Source organism: Procambarus clarkii, chromosome 6 (genome assembly GCF_040958095.1).
Source record: "Procambarus clarkii isolate CNS0578487 chromosome 6, FALCON_Pclarkii_2.0, whole genome shotgun sequence".
Taxonomy (NCBI): domain Eukaryota; kingdom Metazoa; phylum Arthropoda; class Malacostraca; order Decapoda; family Cambaridae; genus Procambarus; species Procambarus clarkii.
Genome location: NC_091155.1, coordinates 23,033,738 through 23,053,401, shown reverse-complemented (window position 1 = coordinate 23,053,401; position 19,664 = coordinate 23,033,738). Strand labels below are relative to the sequence as shown.

At 38.8% G+C, this 19,664-nt stretch overlaps 2 protein-coding genes across 12 annotated transcripts in view; one reads left to right on the top strand and one right to left on the bottom strand.

Annotated features, from left to right (window-relative positions):
• Nucleotides 1–13,897, bottom strand: part of LPCAT (lysophosphatidylcholine acyltransferase) — a gene marked incomplete at its 3' end in the record, with an annotated part of 58,322 nt that extends 44,425 nt beyond the window's left edge. Inside the window, 2 exon segments of one of the 2 annotated variants that reach the window (XM_069306647.1) lie at nucleotides 1,419–1,564; nucleotides 13,420–13,897. In XM_069306647.1, the coding sequence (XP_069162748.1) occupies nucleotides 1,419–1,564; nucleotides 13,420–13,539 (266 nt within the window). 2 annotated transcript variants of the gene reach the window in all.
• The window catches only part of LOC123754010 (scaffold protein salvador), a 51,253-nt gene that overhangs the window by 5,698 nt on the left and 25,891 nt on the right, over nucleotides 1–19,664 (top strand). For 2 of the 10 annotated variants that reach the window (XM_045736106.2, XM_069306675.1), the window contains exons 1-2: nucleotides 17,576–17,917; nucleotides 19,590–19,659. The exons of 2 other annotated variants lie outside the window; for them this stretch is intronic. The gene's annotated coding sequence lies outside the window, so the exon portion shown is untranslated. Of the gene's footprint in view, nucleotides 1–17,543; nucleotides 17,918–19,589; nucleotides 19,660–19,664 lie in introns of those variants that run through there. 6 more of the 10 variants (XM_045736105.2, XM_069306669.1, XM_069306667.1 and 3 more) reach the window with 5 other exon arrangements.

Genomic DNA, 19,664 nt, shown 5'->3' with positions numbered 1-19,664 from the left:
CATAATTAGGTATATCTGCATTTATTTAGGTACATTAGACTATATGATGGGTTACATAGGGTTACATTTCAAGAGCTAGGTATGAAATGGTAAGAATTCCCCATCTTGAAAGGTTGGTTAGTCATATTGGGGTCAAGTTAACGACTGCACTTATAAACGTTGAACTACATTTGCAACTTTTGTGTCCAGTTCTGTAATGTAACGAGGTCTTTCTGCAGTTCTGCCAAGTCCTTATTCGAGCTTACTATTCGCATAACTTTGGTGTCATCAACAAACTTGCTGTTATTAGTGTTCACCCCAACATCTAAGTCATTGACATATTATGAACAACAGGCTCCAGAACAGACAACCAGGTGGATCACTAGTGACAGTCACTCCAACTTCTCCCTGTTGATGCTAACTCGTGTTTGCTACCCTTCAACCAGGAACTGATTCAGGCGAGAACACTCCCTTGTATGCCGTGGGCTCAACCTTCCTGACGAGCTTCACACGGGGGTACAGCGTCAAGTGCCGTCCTAAGGTCAAAATGAATATCAAAATGTTCGAGGCAGTTCTTGTGATGAACGGTCTAATTTACCATAAATCTGAGTTTGGCAACATCATCATTTAAGCTTTTAGGCTGTACCGGTCAATGTATAGAACGGCATGTGTCCACATTTAGTATGGCAATTTAAATATCGGTTGCAGCCCAATATGATTTAAGTACTGCTTTGACTGTTATAACGGTGGATGACATAATGCGAGTGCGTGAATCGCAACAATGTATTTAACACATCTACTAGAGTCGTATTTAATTTGTTTTGCAATATTGTTGGTGGCAAGGTCTGTGGAGGGATGGGAGGAGGTAGGATATTACAGTGTGATGTGGGCTGAGGTAATACTAAGTTAAGCACATATTTTTATGGTGGCGCGAGAATATCATCCTGTTATATAGCAAATATTGTACAAACTACAGTATTATTTTGGAGCATTTCGTGCCCTAATCCCGATATCGGATAACACACTCATAGCTCATGCAATTTTACAAATCTATACTTGAATTGCAATGTCATAAAATCACTGCAGTTGCCGATAACACCGACTCCAGACGCAAAGAAATATTGAGTGGGCGAACAGTGATAATGTGTGTGGCACAAGACGCCACAGCTAGCGACTAAGTGTAGGTTGGCGAAAGAAAACTAGCCCATACAACCATTGACATCCATCCACCCCACCACTTACCATAACGCAAGCCGGACGTACCTGCCTACGCCCGAATAAGTTCACTCACAGGATGAGTGACGTAGCCCAATTAACTCGCATTTCGGGGATTTTATTTTATCTTGCCCAAACGCAGATTTTCCTCCCCCGCACCCCACAATGCAGCAGCTGAGGACGACCAGCTGGAAGGTGGAAGGGAATCGGGACTTGTGACTTACCGGCGCCATCCGCTCATGGGCCTGGCGGCGAGGTCCTCCCTTGAGAGTCCCCACAGCCCCGCCGAGGCCAGCACGTAGGCCAATATCAGGCACAGGATGATCCCCAGCACGCGAGCCGGCACCACGAAGATCGACATGAACACCAGCTGAAACGATACATCATCACATGTCAATCAAGGCTATAGTACCAACACGTCGGTTAAAAGATTATAAAGGAGGATACCACCACTAGTTGTGTTCATAGGAACTCTCAAACTCGAAGATGAGGATATGTAGCACCCGGAAGCTCAGCCCTGTGGGACTCCCGGGTGTGCTTGCACGCATTGTTTTCGATCAACCACTTGAGCTGGACGGTAGAGCGACGGTCTTCCTACATGCAGGTCGGCGTTCAATCTCCGGCCGTCCAAGTGGTTGGGCACCATTCCTTACCCCCGTCCCATCCCAAATCTCTATCATGACCCCTTCCCAGTACTTATATAGTCGTAATAGCTTGGCGCTTACCCCTGATAGTTCTCTTCCTCCTTATATACTGTAAATGTTTAAGTTTATTTAAATTATGATACAAACTTGGTTACAACATACAAAGTTATTTGGAACAGGTTGACAAGTTTCTCCAGCTGCCCAGATGGCGGGCAGGAGCCCTGAATGCAGTGTACATTCTCCTCAGTATTGCCACACTGAGGTGCTAGAAGAGGAATCTGACAGCTCTAGCACCTCGTATTATATATTTATATATATATATATATATATATATATATATATATATATATATATATATATATATATATATATATATATATATATATATATAGTGTGTGTGTGTGTGTGTGTATTTATTTAGTTGAAAACTACAGAAAGTTTTAGATTTATGATTCTGGCACGAATCTTCTCGGTATTTCTTATGTTTTTCTTTGCTGAAGCAGGAAGTTGAAAAACTAACTCTCCTAAGATCATTTTTACACTTTTTATTGATTGGGTAGACTAAAAAAAAATGTAAAAAAGAACTTTGGAGAGTTATTTTTACAACTTCCTGCTTCAGTGAAGAAAAACATGAGATAACTCTGGTATATATCTCAAAAAAAGAATAAAAAATATATATCGATAAGATTCGTGCCAGAATCATAACAAACTTGTTGTCGTTTTAGACACACACACACACACACACACACACACACACACACACACACACACACACACACGTGTGTGTGTGTGTGTGTATTTGGAGGGCCTTGTAGCCTGGTGGATTGCGCGCAGTACTCGTAATTATGTGTCGCGGGTTCGATTCCCGCACCAGGCAGAAACAAATGGGCAAATTTTCTATCACCTTGAATGCCCCTGTTACCTAGCAGTAAATAGGTACCTGGGAGTTAGTCAGCTGTCACGGGCTGCTTCCTGGTGTGTGTGTGTGTGTGTGTGTGTGTGTGTGTGTGTGTGTGTGTGTGTGTGTGTGTGTGTGTGTGTGTGTGTGTGTGTAGGAAAAAAAAGTAGTTAGTAAACAGTTGATTGACAGTTGAGAGGAGGAGGGATGAAAGAGCAAAGCTCAACCCCCGCAAACACAACTAGGTGAAAATATTATATATATATATATATATATATATATATATATATATATATATATATATATATATATATATATATATATATATATATATACATATATATATATATATATATATATATATATATATACATATATATATATATATATATATATATATATATATATATATCACTCCATAAAATGTTAAAAACAGCTGAAATAACTTTTTATACAGACACCAAAAAGCTATTAAAAAAAGCCTATATCGATCACACTGGAAGTCGCAAATCATCATAATTTTTAGGAGAGTTTTAAGAAGCCTAACCTTACCTACAAACCCCCTTCCTTTTACTCCACTCGTAGTACTCCCTCCCTCCCTCGCCACAAACTTCCTGGCTATTTCACAGCACAAACAGTACACCCAAAATCTTGAGAAAGAAAAATGACAATGAACAGTAACTGATCGTCTTATATTGCAAACATGATCATTTTTACTGAAAAAAATTTAAACAACAATTCATTGCCTCAAAACCTATTTCTTCTTCGCCCACAAATAGCGGGCGTAACAGCTGACAATTCAAGGTAAAGGTCCAAAACAGGTGACCAGCTGCTAGATGCACCCACACTGATAAACTCGTATAAAAAAAAAAAACTGTCGGACATATAGCAGGGTGGTGAATATTCACCCAGCGTCTCCAGACTCCACTCGTTGCATGGCATAACGGTGACATGTTATCAATCACCATTACTATCTTTGGGGATACTGAAGACTTGTTTGGCCTTTCAATGTTTCTTTATACGCTGAATTCAAAATCTGCATATACTAATATACCTTGAAGCATCTGAACAGGCACGTGACGGGGCCAGGAGAAGTGATATCTATCCGTGAGGGGTAGGAACTGGACTGAAGTGTTTACACTGTTGCTTGTGAATGTTGAAGATGTGTCTATCAAGCGTTTGAGTTAAGACTTATTTAACTTATCTGATATATCGCGTTCGAATACAATTTTATCATTACATCTTTATTGACAAAATATAAAAATTTTGCTTAATCAAAGTACTTCAATTAGGAGTTATTACGATTGAGAGAAATAAATCGTCTTATTATCTACGATTAATGTTATGTATTTTAATATGCATTTAGTTTGCCATTTTAAACAAATGACCAATTGGACCAATAAGGTGACTAGACCAGGGATCAGGGTACTCCCAGCCGCGCACATTAACTATTCATACCACGACATGGTTTAAGTTATACAAATTGGAATTCCACTGAATCCACAGGAAGTCTGGGGCCAGATTCACGAAAGCACTTACGCAAGCACTTATGAACCTGTACATCTTTTCTCAATCTTTGGCGGCTTAGTTTCCAATTATTAAACAGTCAATGAGCTCGGAAGCACCAGGAGGCTGTTTATAACAACAACATCAGTTGAATGGGAAGTTTTCATGCTTGCAAATTGTTTAATAAATGTAACCAAAGCCGTCAAAGATTGAGGAAAGATGTACACGTTCGTAAGTGCTGGCGTAAGTGCTTTCGTGAATCTGGCCCCTGGAGTCCTCCAGTGAAGCCAGTCCGGATTAAAAAAAATATGCATTCTTGTGCAGGCAAAGTAGTTCATCAACCATACGCTTAAGCTGCACAATTAAATCACGCTAGTGTGGGTTTCTTTCTGAAGCTGGAGCGTACAGTTGATAAACTACTTTGCCTACACCAGAATGCATGGGGATTATATACAAACCTTAGACTGGCTTCAGTGGAGACCTCCAGACTTCCTGTGGATTCGGTGGAATCCCAGGTTGCGTAAGTTATACCATGTTGTAGTGCAGTGGTAAGGTGTGTGGCTGGGAGTACCCTGATTCCTGGTTAGTCACTTCATTGCTTCAAATTTCTTATTGATATATCACGTTAGTGTGATTTATTTGTGTAACTGATGATAAACGGCAATTATTGACTATATTTAGAGAAACCGAATGAGTTAGAGGTGAAAGATAGGGAGTGGGGGTGAAAGATTGGGAGAGGGTGGTGAAAGATGGGAATAGAGGGTGCAAATGTAAGGAGAGGTGTAAAGATGGGGAGAGGAAAAAGGAAAAACGAGAAGAGGAAGGGGGGGAAGGGAAGGAAGAAGTACAAATTAAATGAAGGATAAATAAAAGTCTAGGAAGGGAGAGGGGAAAACAGTAAATGAAGCGAGGGGAGAAAAAAATGACTGGGGGAAAAAAAGAGAAAACTCTTGTACCAAATCTTTACATTGCCCAGTCTTGCTATAAATTACAAAGATATATACGAGATTTACACAGCTAGTTATTACCACCAAACCGCAGCCATCACCGTGATGAATCTCTAGTGACGCCCCCTCCCCCCTACACCCCACCCCCATCCCTTTCACAATAACGGAGCCTCATAGCCGGTCACACGTGGCAACCTTCCAAGCAGCGCCGTGTCGATGCCCCCGACACGCTTACTACTCTCCCTGACTGCACGCACACTTCCTTCACCACACGGCCACACACCTGGCGGGTGTGAAGGTAATAACCGCTGACACCACGTTCCCAAATACTTATAAGATGCAAGCAAACATTTTACACACGAGCGTAAATTATTATATTGTGCCATCTCAACAATTTAGGACAGTAAATCCTTTTAAATGAGATCTTATCGTAAAGATTTGGCCCAATAAATATATCAAATCAAGTTAGCAGTGTATGTGAACATACGAAATATGGTTAATGGCCTTACATCAGGTCATTCCAATAAGAATATTTTCATCTCAAAACTTTAGCTACCTTGCTCTAGCGGGACGGAATTTGAATTATGGGGTGACGTTTTAGAAAAAAAATCTACTAAACAAACACATGCTCTAGAGGATATATAGGCTATACAGAAAGATGATAGTCATATGGTATCGGAATCTTCCGCACGAAACCAGATTGCGAGTACTGACGTTAGTCTCTTGTGGTTTGTTGGAAACGAGTCGGCGATATAATTGATGTGTTTTAGTCTCGATATATGAACACTTCTTGTTTTTAAGACCTCAGGAGAGACATCAGTAGCCAATGAAATGAAATAATGAAAGTAATTAGATTCATATGTCAAGGATGGGGCGAATTTGGGCTTACCTGAATTTACCGAGTGCCACTATCTATCTAGCAGCCACGACGGGGACAGGATGCCGGCGGCTTGTCAAATCCATTTTGATTGAGACGAACTCCCTCCCCATTTTTCCCCGAGGATTTTTTTCAATCTGATCTTGAACTGCAGTAATGTTTTGGCATTTACGGCTTCGGAGGATAGGTAGTGTCATGGGTTTATAACCCTGTGGGTACAAAAGCATTTCCTGTTTTCTTGCTTTACCAGTGGGTACAATCTGGATGAATTTATTTTTAGAAGGAATATACAGAGGTATTTACCCGAGTACCGTGAGGGCCACTAACCCTAGTAGCCTCAATGAGGACAGGAAGCCGGCGGCTTGTTGAAGGCCCCCATTTGCCTTCATTATCTTTTCTAGGTATACAGTATTTTAAAACAACACAGTTTTGGCTGTTACTGCTTCAGCGGGAAGGCTGCTCCATGGGTTAATAACCCTGTAGGTGAAAAAGTATCTTCTGTTCTCAGTCCTAGATTGTGGCCTGTTGAGCTTGAAACCATTGTTCCTTGTTTGTGTTACATCTGACCTTCTAAAGAAAATATCCTGATCAACAACATCGTTTAACTTGTTCAGTACTGTATTTTAAAAGTTTCAATGGGATCCACCCTGTCAGGTCTGGTTGTCAGTGTTGCAAACTGTGGCCTTCAAGCTTTTCTGATATAGATGACGACTTAGCTCTGGAATGACTTTTGTTGCCGGGTGTTGCACTTTCTTCAGAGCAGCTATGTCCTTCTGAAAATGAGGTCTCCATGCTTGGATACAGTAATCCAAATGGAGGTGCACCAGAGATGTGTACAGTGAACCATTACCTTCTTTTCCTTATAGTCAAAAGTACACTTGATTATTCCAAGAGTTTGGTTAACTTTTCTGACTGCTGTACCCACCTGTTGCCCAACTTTTAATGAGTAGTGGATTTTGACTCCAAGGTCCTTTTCTTCATCAATCTACTGTAACGTTGTTATTATTATTATTTATTTGTTATTATTATTATTTATTTGTTATTATTATTATTTATTTATTATTATTATTTATTTGTTATTAATATTATTTATATATACAAGAGCTCTTACATTCTTGTAAAGCCACTAGCATGCATAGTATTTTGGACAGGTCCTTAATCCTAATTTATGTAATGCTATTAATTTGGTAGTTGTTGCATGGGTTATTATGCCCCACATGCATAGTCTTGCACTTGTTGATATTAAAAAGCATTTGCCAGTCTTCTGACCATTTGTGGAATTCATGTAGATCTCTTTGTAAGGCTTCAATATCATTATCATTTCCCACTTTACCATAAATCTTTGTGTCGTCTGCAAATTTGATGATGTGGTTTGTAATATTCTCATTTATGTCACTGATATATATGGCAAAAAAGGGTAGGTCCTAAAATGGATCCTTGTGACACCCCACTTATCACATTTCTCTATTCAAATTCATTTCTATTAAACACAACCCTTTGTTTTCTTTTCATCAACGTACTATACTGGTATATATATACATACCAGTATATACATACAATACTGGTTTGGTAATAAGTTAGTGGACGAGTGGAATAGGTTGTCAATTAGCCTTATTGAGACAAACAGTTAAACAAGTTTCAAGAATAACTTAGATAGGTATAGCCTATGTGCAAGAGCAGTGGATATAATTGGGACCCACTATCTAATATAGAATATTGTTGTACATTAGCAACCTCATTCAAAGCTGGAGATGTTGTTGACCTAGAGAATGTGCAGAGAACTTTTTCTACCATAATCAATTCAATACATCTAAATTATTGAGACCACTTAAAATCTCTAAAACTAATCTCACTGGAGTGCAGAAGAGCAGAGGTGCCATAGGCACAATCAGAGGTCCACAGCTGTTCAATACTCTCCCAGCAAGCATTAGAAATATTGCCAGAACAAAGGTAGACTTCTTCAAGAAACAATTAGATAAGTTATTTCATCTGGAGCCAGTTGAGTATGGGATCAGGCCGGGCTTGGGGGAGTAGAACTCGCAGAAATTCTCCCCAGGTAAGATTCAGATAAGGATGCAGACACATTGATCCTTTGAACCAACTCAAGGTAACCAAGATAGTAATGGTCAACAGGCCTGTTGTGGTGCTCCCTAATTATTATGTCTCTCAATTATGATGTTTGTCCTCTCTAGATGTACCACAATTGGCAATCCATTTTTTTCCAGTACTGCATGGTACTTTGCAGAGATTGCACACAACACCTGTCTCCTTTCTTAAATATTAGCAACATGCCTACTGTTCATTTTTCTGTCACATTAGCGTATATGCACTGAATACATCACAAGATGGTTCACTTGCTTAAGATTTGATCATACCCCCATGTGATAGTTATGAACTTAATATCATTATTCATAAATTTTCAAGTGTTTACATGTTTACAAATTAAGAAATTGTATTAATACTGTAAAATGGATGTCCATTTATTATTGACAGTTTAAAATATTTCAAGCACTGTGTCTATACAGTATTATTGTATTACTGCAGTTTATATGACAAATTTAATATTACTGTAATAGTCTTATACTGATTATAATTATAAATACAGTAATATACTGTAAAATATAAATTGCAAGTCACATTATGAGATGATACTGTGTGGAATAAGCTTAAATTTACAAATATTTACATGATATTTTTCTTGCCTCTTTCGGTAGTCATGGTAACATTTGGGCTGGCCATGTAGTCTTGTTCAGGCTTAATTAAGTATCGAATTCTATAATGTGTTTAGTAATGTCTGTTGTTATCCATGCTAAATTCCATCCTGAAAACTTCTTGGAATCTTCTGCTTAGCTCCTTGCATAGTACCTTGTCACTTTTTGTGAGGTAATGTCCAAACTCTTTGAGCTTATTAACCCTTTACTGTTTTCTTTTTCTCATTTGGCTTAAATAATCTTTGGCTTTTGTCAATATCATTCTCAAACTGCCTCTTCATGTCTCTAACCCTAATATAGGCTATTGTACTTGTTTCCCTTCTCTGTGCCTTAGTACTTATCTACATTTTACTACAGTATATCCATGCCTTCTTATTTCTTTGTTTATGCTCCATGTAATGTCTAATGAACAATAAATGTACATACAGTATGCATTTGTATATACAGTACTGTACAAACTATTACATGCATACTATATATGGAACTTATGCACACTGTGTCCACATGTGTATATAAAGGCTACAGTCATGCCTATGCACATTGAAAGCATATGTTTTCCTGATGTAAAGGTATCTGATGATAATTTGGCCAACATGTTACAACTTTTAATACAAATGAACCTGTTACAACTAATGAAGATGAAATTTGCTTAGGCAATATGTGTTATAGAGATTAATTATTTTATGACGTTTTCATTTTCCCAGTGACCAAGTGACCAGTGAAAGACAGTGTTAGGTTATTTAGCCCCACTTATCCACTGGATAGACTATCTATTGAGGCATGCAATCTGTTACTTTATTTTATTTATTTATTTATTTATTTATTTATTTATATATACAAAAAGGTACATTGGGTTTATAACATTGATGTTTTTACTTTCTTGCAAAGCCACTAACATGCATAGAGTTTTGGCCAGGTCCTTAATCTAACAGATAATTTTAACTACTGTAGGTAGTTTGTAGCAAAATGTGAAGAACATTAACAGGTACATTGTATGAAAAATTTGAAAAATATTAATAGGTACATGGTAGTAAAATTTGAAGATTATTAATAGGCATATTGTAGCATAATTTGAAGACTTAATAGGTACATTGTAGCAAAATTTGCATTCAAAATAACAACTATAAGTTGATAGCAGTCAGGTACATGTACAAGGTTTTGTACATGTACCTGAGGGGGGCCTAACGACTGACAGAGCTCAGAATTCGTAGCTCTAAGGTTCCGGGTTCGATCCCTGGCAGAGGCATAAACAAATGAGCAGTTTCTTTCACCCTGATGTGCCTGTTCATCTAGCAGTAAATAGGTACCTGAGAGTTAGACAACTGGTACAGGTTGCTTCCTGGAGATGCGTAACAAAAAAAAAAAAAAAGCCTGGTCGAGGACTGGGCAGCGGGGACACTAAGCCCCAAAATTATCTCATGATAACCTCAAGATGTAAATAGCACAAGAGAATGTGTGGAATGAGTGTATGTTCAGCATGTTCAGGGATTTAAACAGAAGGGCTGTGGTTTTTTTTATTGATATATACAAGAGTTGTTACATTCTTGTACAGCCACTAGTACACGTAGCGTTTCGGGCAAGTCCTTAATCCTATGTTCCCTGGAATACGACCCCCGCGAAGAATCGTTTATACAACCAAGTACCAATTTTACTATTGAGTTAAACAGAGGCTATAGGTAAGGATTTGTGCCCAGTAAATCCTCCCTGGCCAGGATATGAACCCAGGACAAAGCACTCATAGAACGCCAGGCGAGCGTCTTACCACTACGCCACAGAGACTATTCGTGTTATTCGTTGAAAACAGAGTTTGTTATTGTTCTGATAGCAGATTTTTGCTGGATGATGATGATGGGCTTGAGGTAATTTGCAGTAGTTGAACCCCCATGCACAGATACCGTATGTAAAATAGGGATAGTTTAGCGAGTAGTATAATGAGAGAGCAGAGTAGAATGGGGAACATAATACAGTGTATAGTATCTGATTTTAGAGAGTATACTAACAGTTTTTGAGACTTTTTTGGCTATGTGTTGTATGTGGGTGCTGAAGTTGAATCTCTTGTTTATGTGTAGGCCAAGGAACTTTCCATGAATTTTGTTGCTGATGTTAACATGGTCTATCTGAAGTTGAATTTCATTTGATGATATGCTTCCAAATAAAATGTAGTACTGTAGGTCTTTTCTATGTTTAGTGTGAGTCTGTTGGTTGACATCCATGAGTGATTTATACAGTAACATTATTTAATGTGTGTGGGTTGGGATCCGAGTAGATGAAGATAATATCATCAGCAAATATTATAGGTTTAAGAATGTTAGAGACATTTAGCAGATCATTGATGTACTGTATATAAGAAATAGGAGAGGTCCCAGGATGCTGCCCTGTGGCATTAATTTTCACTACAGTAAGGCTATTATTTACTTGAATTTACCTGAGGGTCACTAATACTAGTGACCTCGACGAGGAAAGGAAGCTGCTAGCTTGTCAAAGGTCCCCCCCCCCCTCATTTGCCCTGATGATATTTTCCAGCTGTATTTTAAAACCCAGCAGAGTTTTGGTGTTTATGGCTTCGGCAGGTAAACGGCTCCATGGGTTTAGAACCCTATGGGTGAAAAAGCATCTTCTGTGTTCAGTCCTACATTGTGGCTTCTTGAGCTTGAATCTGTTGCTCCTCGTTCGTGTTACATCTGACCTTTTGAAGAAATTGTCCGAATCAACATCCTCCAAATTGTTCAGTATTTTAAAGGTTTCGATGAGATTCACCCTGTCATGCCTGGTTTGCAGTGTTGTTTGACCTGTGGCCCTCAACCGTTCCTAATACGAGGGATGTCTAAGCTCTGGGATGATTTTTGTTGCCCAGTGTTGCACCTTCTCCAGAACAGCTATGTCTTTCTGAAGATGAGGTCTCCATGCCTGGATACAATAATCCAGGTGGGGGCACACCAGAGACTTATACAATTGAATGATTACCTTCTTTTCCTTAAAGGTAAAGGTACACTTGATTATTCCCAGGGTTTGGTTAGCTTACTTTACTGCCGCCCCCACTTCTAGTGCAACTTTTAGTGAATGATGGATTCTGACTCAATGGTCCTTTTCTTCAATTATCTGTTGTACGGTTGTGCTGTTAATTTGGTCGTTGTGACCTGGATTGTTATGCCCCACATGCAAGGTCTTGCATTTATTGACATTAAAAAGCATTTGCAAGTCATCTGACCATTTGTGGAGTTCATGTAGATCTCTTTGTAAGGTCTCAATATCACTTTCACTTCCCATTTTACAATATATCTTAGTGTCATCTGCAAATCTGATGATGTGGTTTGTAATATTCTCATCTATGTCATTGATGTATATGATATACATATACATTGATGTACATGAAATACATATACACTGGTGTATATGATATACATATACATTGATGTACTGTATATGAAACAAGTCCTTTGTCTGAATAGCCGGTTACCGTTTCCAGAAATGTGAGCAGGTTTGTAGGGCATGATCTATTTTTAACAAACCCATGTTGCGTTGATTTTACAAGATTGTTCTCTTTGAGATGTTGGTTAATTCCTTTCTTTAGGATTCTCTCTATAAGCTTGCAGATGTGTGATGTCAAGCTGATCGGACGGTAGTTTTCTTCCGAGCTTTTTCTGCCTTTTTTGAAAATGGGTAACATTTGCATATTTGCAAATGTTACCAATCCTAGACCAATCCAGGAAAACTATCCCTTGGTCCAGGGATTTTCTGAAAAGGAGTTTCAGTGGTATGCATAGTGCATGTCCCAGTTTCTTTACAACTTTGGATTGAAATCCATCCACACCTGGGGCTTTTGAATCTTATGGTTTGTCAATGTTCTTCCTTATTGTGTCGCATGTAATGGGTAGGGTATATCCCTTACCGGCTTGATGGGGTTCTGGGAATTCTTCTACTCCCCAAGCCTGGCCCGAGGCCAGGCTTGACTTGTGAGAGTTTGGTCCACCAGGCTGTTGCCCCTTAATTCATTCTCTTCACCTCCTTCAAACATTCGTGTGGGTGATGGGATGTCGTTCAATCTTTCTAGTGTGAACACTAATTTAAAGTATTCATTTAGTGTTTGCTGCCCTTTTATCATCCAATATAACTCGGTTAGTGTCATCTTTTAAGAAGTCCTACAGAGTCTTTGGGTTTACTGCATAAATATACATAGAATGATTTTGGATCTTCCTTTATGTTTTGGGCAGGATTTCTTTCGTAGTTTTTTTTTGGCTAATCTGATTTCCTGAGTACCTGAATTTAATGCCCTTTTACATATCTCATAATCCATGATGTTCATTGTGGATTTATACCATCTCCAAAGGTTCCGTTTAGTTAACAACACTGTTTTTACTATTATGCTATTTTAACAAAATATATAGATACACCTGCATTCAAATAATGACAATAAATATTTGGGTTTATAAATATAGTAGCCCTGCTATGACAAAATAAACCAGTTTGACTATATAGCATTTGAAAGGTAAAAAATGGGCACCGTTTCACCGGCGTGGTGAAACGGTGCCCATCCACTTGGACTATCGGGGGACCGAACGCCGACCCTGCAAAACCGTCATTCTACCTACCAGTCCAAGTCGATGGACAATCTTAGACATATAGAGAAGCGGTTTAGCCTGACCTTGAACTTGTCGTAGGCGGTGTTGAGTTCAAGACGGTGGACGAAGGGGTTGAGGAGATGAGAGGTCTCCTGGATGAGCGGCGCCCGCTCCTCGCCATCCTTCACATTCATCTTACACATCTAGCCTCCTTACAGCGCCGCAAGGCCTCGCACCCTACAAATCCCGGACTGTCACACCACACACGCTCTGCCACGAATAATTCCTAGCACTGACCAAGACAAATCAAGCATCCACTTGTCTCATTTTGTCTTCAGGATCTTATACACACAACAAACCCTTTGAGTCTGTAGCACAGTTTTCTAAGGAATTTATTTTTGGTCGATATTTAAAATGTCTCATACAGCCATATCACCGGGAATTACAAACTGGACCAACAGTGAATCAAACGTTCAATGGCTCCAAGAAAACTAAATCAACTGTATGGATGCTCGCCCTGCACCAGCCATCCTCACCCCTCGACCGACCAATGACAACTGATGTAAATACTTGGGTCGTATGGCATCGTCTAGTAGCTGCGCAAGGCCTCTGCGCATCATCACCCTCCACCCTTATGAACCCACCCCATTACTCGCAACATCCCATCCCAGCATCCAAAAACTTTCTTCCATCACCCAGAAACATCCCATCCCATTATTTCTAAACATCCCACCTTATCCCCAAAGAACATCCCACCTTATCCCCCGAGAACATCCCACCTCATCATCCAGTTTAGTTCATTTAGTTTATTGTGCACCCCACACACATCCTCTGGACATCATCCAGAAATTAACCTCTTTCATCACCCAGGAACATCCCATCCCATCACCAAATAACATCGACCCAATCATTCAGAAACCTTCCATCACCATGCAAAATCCCACCCATCATCCAGAAACCTCTCATGCCCCAAGAACATCCCACCCCCATCATATCGGAACATCTCACCCCTGTGATATTCTAGCTGACCTCTGGAGAGGTTGCAGAGATCATGTGGCTAGAATCCACTCCATAAAGCATCTAAATTATTAGGACAGACTAAAATGCCTAAATCTGTATTCTCTTGAACGCAAGCGGGTGAGATGATGATGATGATGATGATGATGATGATGATGATGATGATGATGATGATGATGATGATGATGATGATGATGATGATGATGATGATGATGATGATGATGATGATGATGATGATAATAATAATAATAATAATAATAATAATAATAATAATAATAATAATAATAATAATAATAATAATAATAATAATAATAATAATAATAATAATTTATTTGCAAAGAGGTACAATGGTAGCCTGGTGGATAGCGCGCAGGACTCGTAATTCTGTGGCGCGGGTTCGATTCCCGCACGATGCAGAAACAAATGGGCAAAAGTTTCTTTCACCCTGAATGCCCCTGTTACCTAGCAGTAAATAGGTACCTGGGAGTTAGTCAGCTGTCACGGGCTGCTTCCTGGGGGTGGAGGCCTGGTCGAGGACCGGGCCGCGGGGACACTAAAAAATCCCGAAATCATCTCAAGATAACCTAACCTCAAGATGGGTTGGTGAGATTACATAAGCTTGATATTTTCATATTCTTGCAAAGTCACTAACACGCATAGCGTTTCGGGCAGGTCCTTGACCTATTTCTTAAGTCTTAAGTACTAATAATGGGGAAGTGAGCAGTACAAGATACAGTGTGAGTTTGAAGTACAAGGTAGGAAACCATGAGGATGAAATTAGGTACATTTTTATTTTACTTTGTAACAGGGCATGGTATTCCCTCTAATAATTCCCTGTAATATAAGATACGTAAACACATGAAACTGGAGCTGGTACCAAATGTACACACAGAAATAACATCACAAAGGACCAAAAGTATTGGCAGGATGTGCAGAATACCCCCGTTGAAAAGCAGATCGAGGTGCAATAGGTATTCTGAGAGAGAACCCTATTAACATCAGAGGCCCGAGACTGTTCAACACGCTTCCACTACACATAAGGGGCATAACTGACCAACCCCTCACAGTGTTCAAGAGAGAACTTGATAAACACTTCCAAATCATCCATGCTGGAACATCCAACCCATCATTCCGGAAACTAACCTCAGTACACTGAACATCCCACCCCATCATCCTGCAAGTATAGCCTACCCCATTATCCCGGAACTTCCCATATTATTAAGTATTATTACCCAGAATATACAGCTACTGCATCTCCCAGGAATTGCTTCCCCATCACTGAAGAACATCCCCCATATCCCGTGTTAGTATTGTTTTCTTTATTAAATAATATACAATATAATGATCATATTCACATAAACTATTTTTAGATATGTATGGTATGATAGATACCGACCAATTAAACTGAATACACTATATAAAGCTAAGAAAGACGGTGGAATAGAGATATTGAATGAGTAATATAAGCCATTGGCTATCTCATGTGTTACCTTTAGAGAGGAAATAATGCAAAGAAAGAGTGTACAGTAAATGCTTTAGGGCACTATTCTCGTAAAATACGTGTTAGCTACTTGATACATATGCCAAAGTATACTGACCTCGCCCTTATTTCACCTCACTTTTATTCTTGTGTAAATGATGTCCTCAGGCGGATTTATAATGTTGAAGGTCTTTTTTAATGATGAACAGTAAACACGTGTGTGATGATCTGCTCCCACATATAGTTTCAAGAGTAGAGGAGGCATATCCACTCTTTAACTGGCGAGTAATATATAAGGGCACACCATCATGTTAAATTTATTGCATCACAATATTCATGAGACCTTCTCTACTAATGATAGGTTGTTGATGTTGGGAATTAAGGACAACAATAGGTGTGACCAATGTACTGAAATTGAGAATAATATGCATATATTTTATTTCTGTACGCAGAAAGTTGTTCTTGTAAACTTGATTACAGATACCCTTAAAGCTTTATGTGGATCAAGCATTAGAGTGGATTTAATGAGGTTTTTAATGTTTCATATTAACATATAATACAAGAAAATTAATAATACAATAATTATGTTACTTTCTGTTTATATTTTTTGTGTGGATAGGCAGGCAGGAAGGTTACCCAGTAGACAAAATATTGAAGTTCTTGCGAGGCAGGATCAAGTATAACATTTGGAGTTTACGGCTCATGCTCTGTGATGATATGAAAAATTGGTTTACTGAGAATTATATATAAATGTAGTATTTTCCCCGTGTTAGTGACTTTGCAAGTAAGTACCATTCATCAATGTATGCCACCAGTCACCAATGTATGTTCTTTCACAACCCAATATACCTTCTTGTAAATAAATAAATATATAAATAAATAAATTAGACTACTCCTTCCCCTATCCAACCACTTGGACTGGTGGTAGAGCGACGGTCTCGCTTCATGCAGGTCGGCGTTCAATCCTCGACCGTCCAAGTAGTTGGGCACCATTCCTTTCCATCCCAAATCCTTATCTTGACCCCTTCCAAGTGCTATATAGTCGTAATGGCTTGGCACTTTCCCCCGATAATTCCCTTCCCTTCCTTTCCCTTTAACTAAAGATGCGTTTTTACCCAAAGAGTTATACAAACATGGAACCGCCTACCAGCCAACGCCATAAATGTCAATACTCTGTTGAACTATATAATCCAGCTTGAAAAAAAAATCAGAACAAATGGGGGGGGACCTTTGACAAGCCGCCGGTGTCCTGTCCTTGTCGAGGCCACTAGTGTTAGTGGCTCTCAGGTAAATAATCAACCCCATCACCTTTGAACCTCCATCTATAGCTACCTTCCCCCCCTCCTCCCATACTCACTTAGCAACTTCTTCCCTCTCAAGGGAAATTATAATTAAAAAAATGCATTTGATTTAATTTGTATTTGATGGTCATACAAAAATATATATCAACTGTAGTTAGTTTAGTTCATTTATTATGCACCCCATACCCATCTTGTGGGCGGTAGTGGAAAGGGTTACAGAGGCACATAATGGGCTCAGGGACTGAACCCCACAATTCATTTAGCTAAGCAAGTTACAATCTTGATGAGCTAGTTACAAAATTCAATATAAGTCGTCACATCAACAATGGGTTCGAGATCGACCTCAAGTACAACTGTATAAACAGATATATAATATATGTGTGTGTGTGTTTGTGTGTGTGTGTGAGGGGATGAGAACCATAAGGTTGAAGGTGAGGGAAGGTATCAGATGCTGGAGGAGGAGGATTGAGCGGGCCGGAGCATTGGATCCCCCGCCACCCTCCACACTCATGTAAACAAAACCTTCACACCATCAAGAACTCTGCTCTAAATGTCCTCAGGAAATTCATATTTTGAGGTGGCAACAAGCGAGGTGTGAATTAGCAGTCGCAAGACGTTGGTGGTATGGGAATACTTCCGTCCCAGTTGAGAGAAAGTGACTCCAAGAATGTGACGTAAACTCTGGCATTTTATATGTGGCTGTCCTTCGGTAATATTTAACAGTGCAACAGCCTCATTGTTCCACTCTCCCGGGGGACTTCGGTACACTCACTGTCTTACCCGGTAATTTATCCAGGTTCTTGAGCTTGTCTTTGGTTTGCACAGCTTCTTGCCGGATTTTATTTGGTTTCATGGCAAGCTACTCTCTTTCCTGTTGATTTCTAACTTAAATAACCCATCTTGACCTAACTTTCACTGAATGATGCAAAACTCAGTATCAAGTGCCTAAATCTTGCAATAATAATAATGTGTCTTGGGAAAAGGAGCAAGTTAATGTGATTATTTATCCTGATACCTTTTATTTTGATATCTGTTTAGAGCAGAAGTTGGCATATTTCCACTCCAAATATATTAAGGTCAGGTAAGGGTTCTGGCATTATAAGGTGCTCTACCATCCAGCTTGCACCACCTGGGGCCTCATTTAAAGTTCTCCCATTTTCAATTTGATTTTAACTTAATTGGTATCAAGTCGAGTAGTCATTTTTACTGCAAGCTCTTGTTATTTAACGAAGTTTTTCTTGACTTAACAAATTAGATATATACAGGTATGTATTAACCAAGTATTAATATTTTTAAGTTTGGTGAGTGATGGAAGGGGCAATATACAGTAGTCTAATGCAACTAACCAAATCTAGAATTGGCCATCAACTTGACATAACCTAATCGAATTTGTACAAAAAGATTAGCTAGCTGAAAATAGGTCAAATTCTTCTGCCAATCATTTCAGCTAGCCATGGCTAGTTGAAATCATAGATTAAGTTATTAGCAATGCTTAAGAAAGAATTGGAATTGGTACAACTTGTCGTGTAACTAGAGATATAGATATTTGTTTGGTTCGGAAACAATGACTCGTTTCCGATTTGCTCCTGGTAAATATAACATACCTAAATAAACAATCTAGCTTAAGCTAACCTAACTAGTAGCATCCAACCTAAACTAGTAGTACACAATTTGAGTTATTACTCTCATGTTACTTGAAACCAATATTCAGTAATTGTTTTATTTGCTTAAAGTGTTGGTTCATTTAACTTTTCAGCTTGGCATTAACATAGTTCCTCTAAATATTGTACAGTAATGTACAGTGTTTTTCTTGTGCTCTTTGAAATTCACCCATAAATTATTCACAAGACTTCACAAGATAATGATATAGATAATATCCTGAACTAAAATATGACATCAGATTGGTCATATGAAAATATTACAATAATTTTGATTGTTTTAATGCCTTTTATAAGAAAATTATGATGTTCATGTTTTCATGGCTGATGATGTGCATCAGTTGGATAAAGTGCCACTGGATGTGGCCAGCAGTGGAAAGGTGACTGTGAACAGTTTCACACTTGTCTAGGGGTGGACCTCATTAATCAAGGCTTGGTGTCCTTGAGAATGGTATTTCAGTACACTGTATATACTGTACCAATAAATTAGTGAATAGATTACAGTATTACCTGAACAAGTTTTATTTTCTTGATGTATCACAACAACCATTGACCAAATTTGATAGTACTGTACAGTACTGTACTTTAATATACTTTTTGTATGTTACCAATGACAAAACTGGCACATACAGTATTATATAGCAATTATGAAGGATGTACACTATGTGCAAATAAGGTATATACTACAAGAAAAATGGAGGATCTTTTATTTGGTATCTGCCTCTGTGCACTTGAAATGAAGTTACTCAGTGGCAACATTGCTTAATCAGTTTGTTAAGATTGTTAAGATATTTCAGATCTTCTATTGATAGACAAGGAAACAGCTTACAGGCAGCCCACATACTATGCAGATTTATTGATATGCAGGTAAG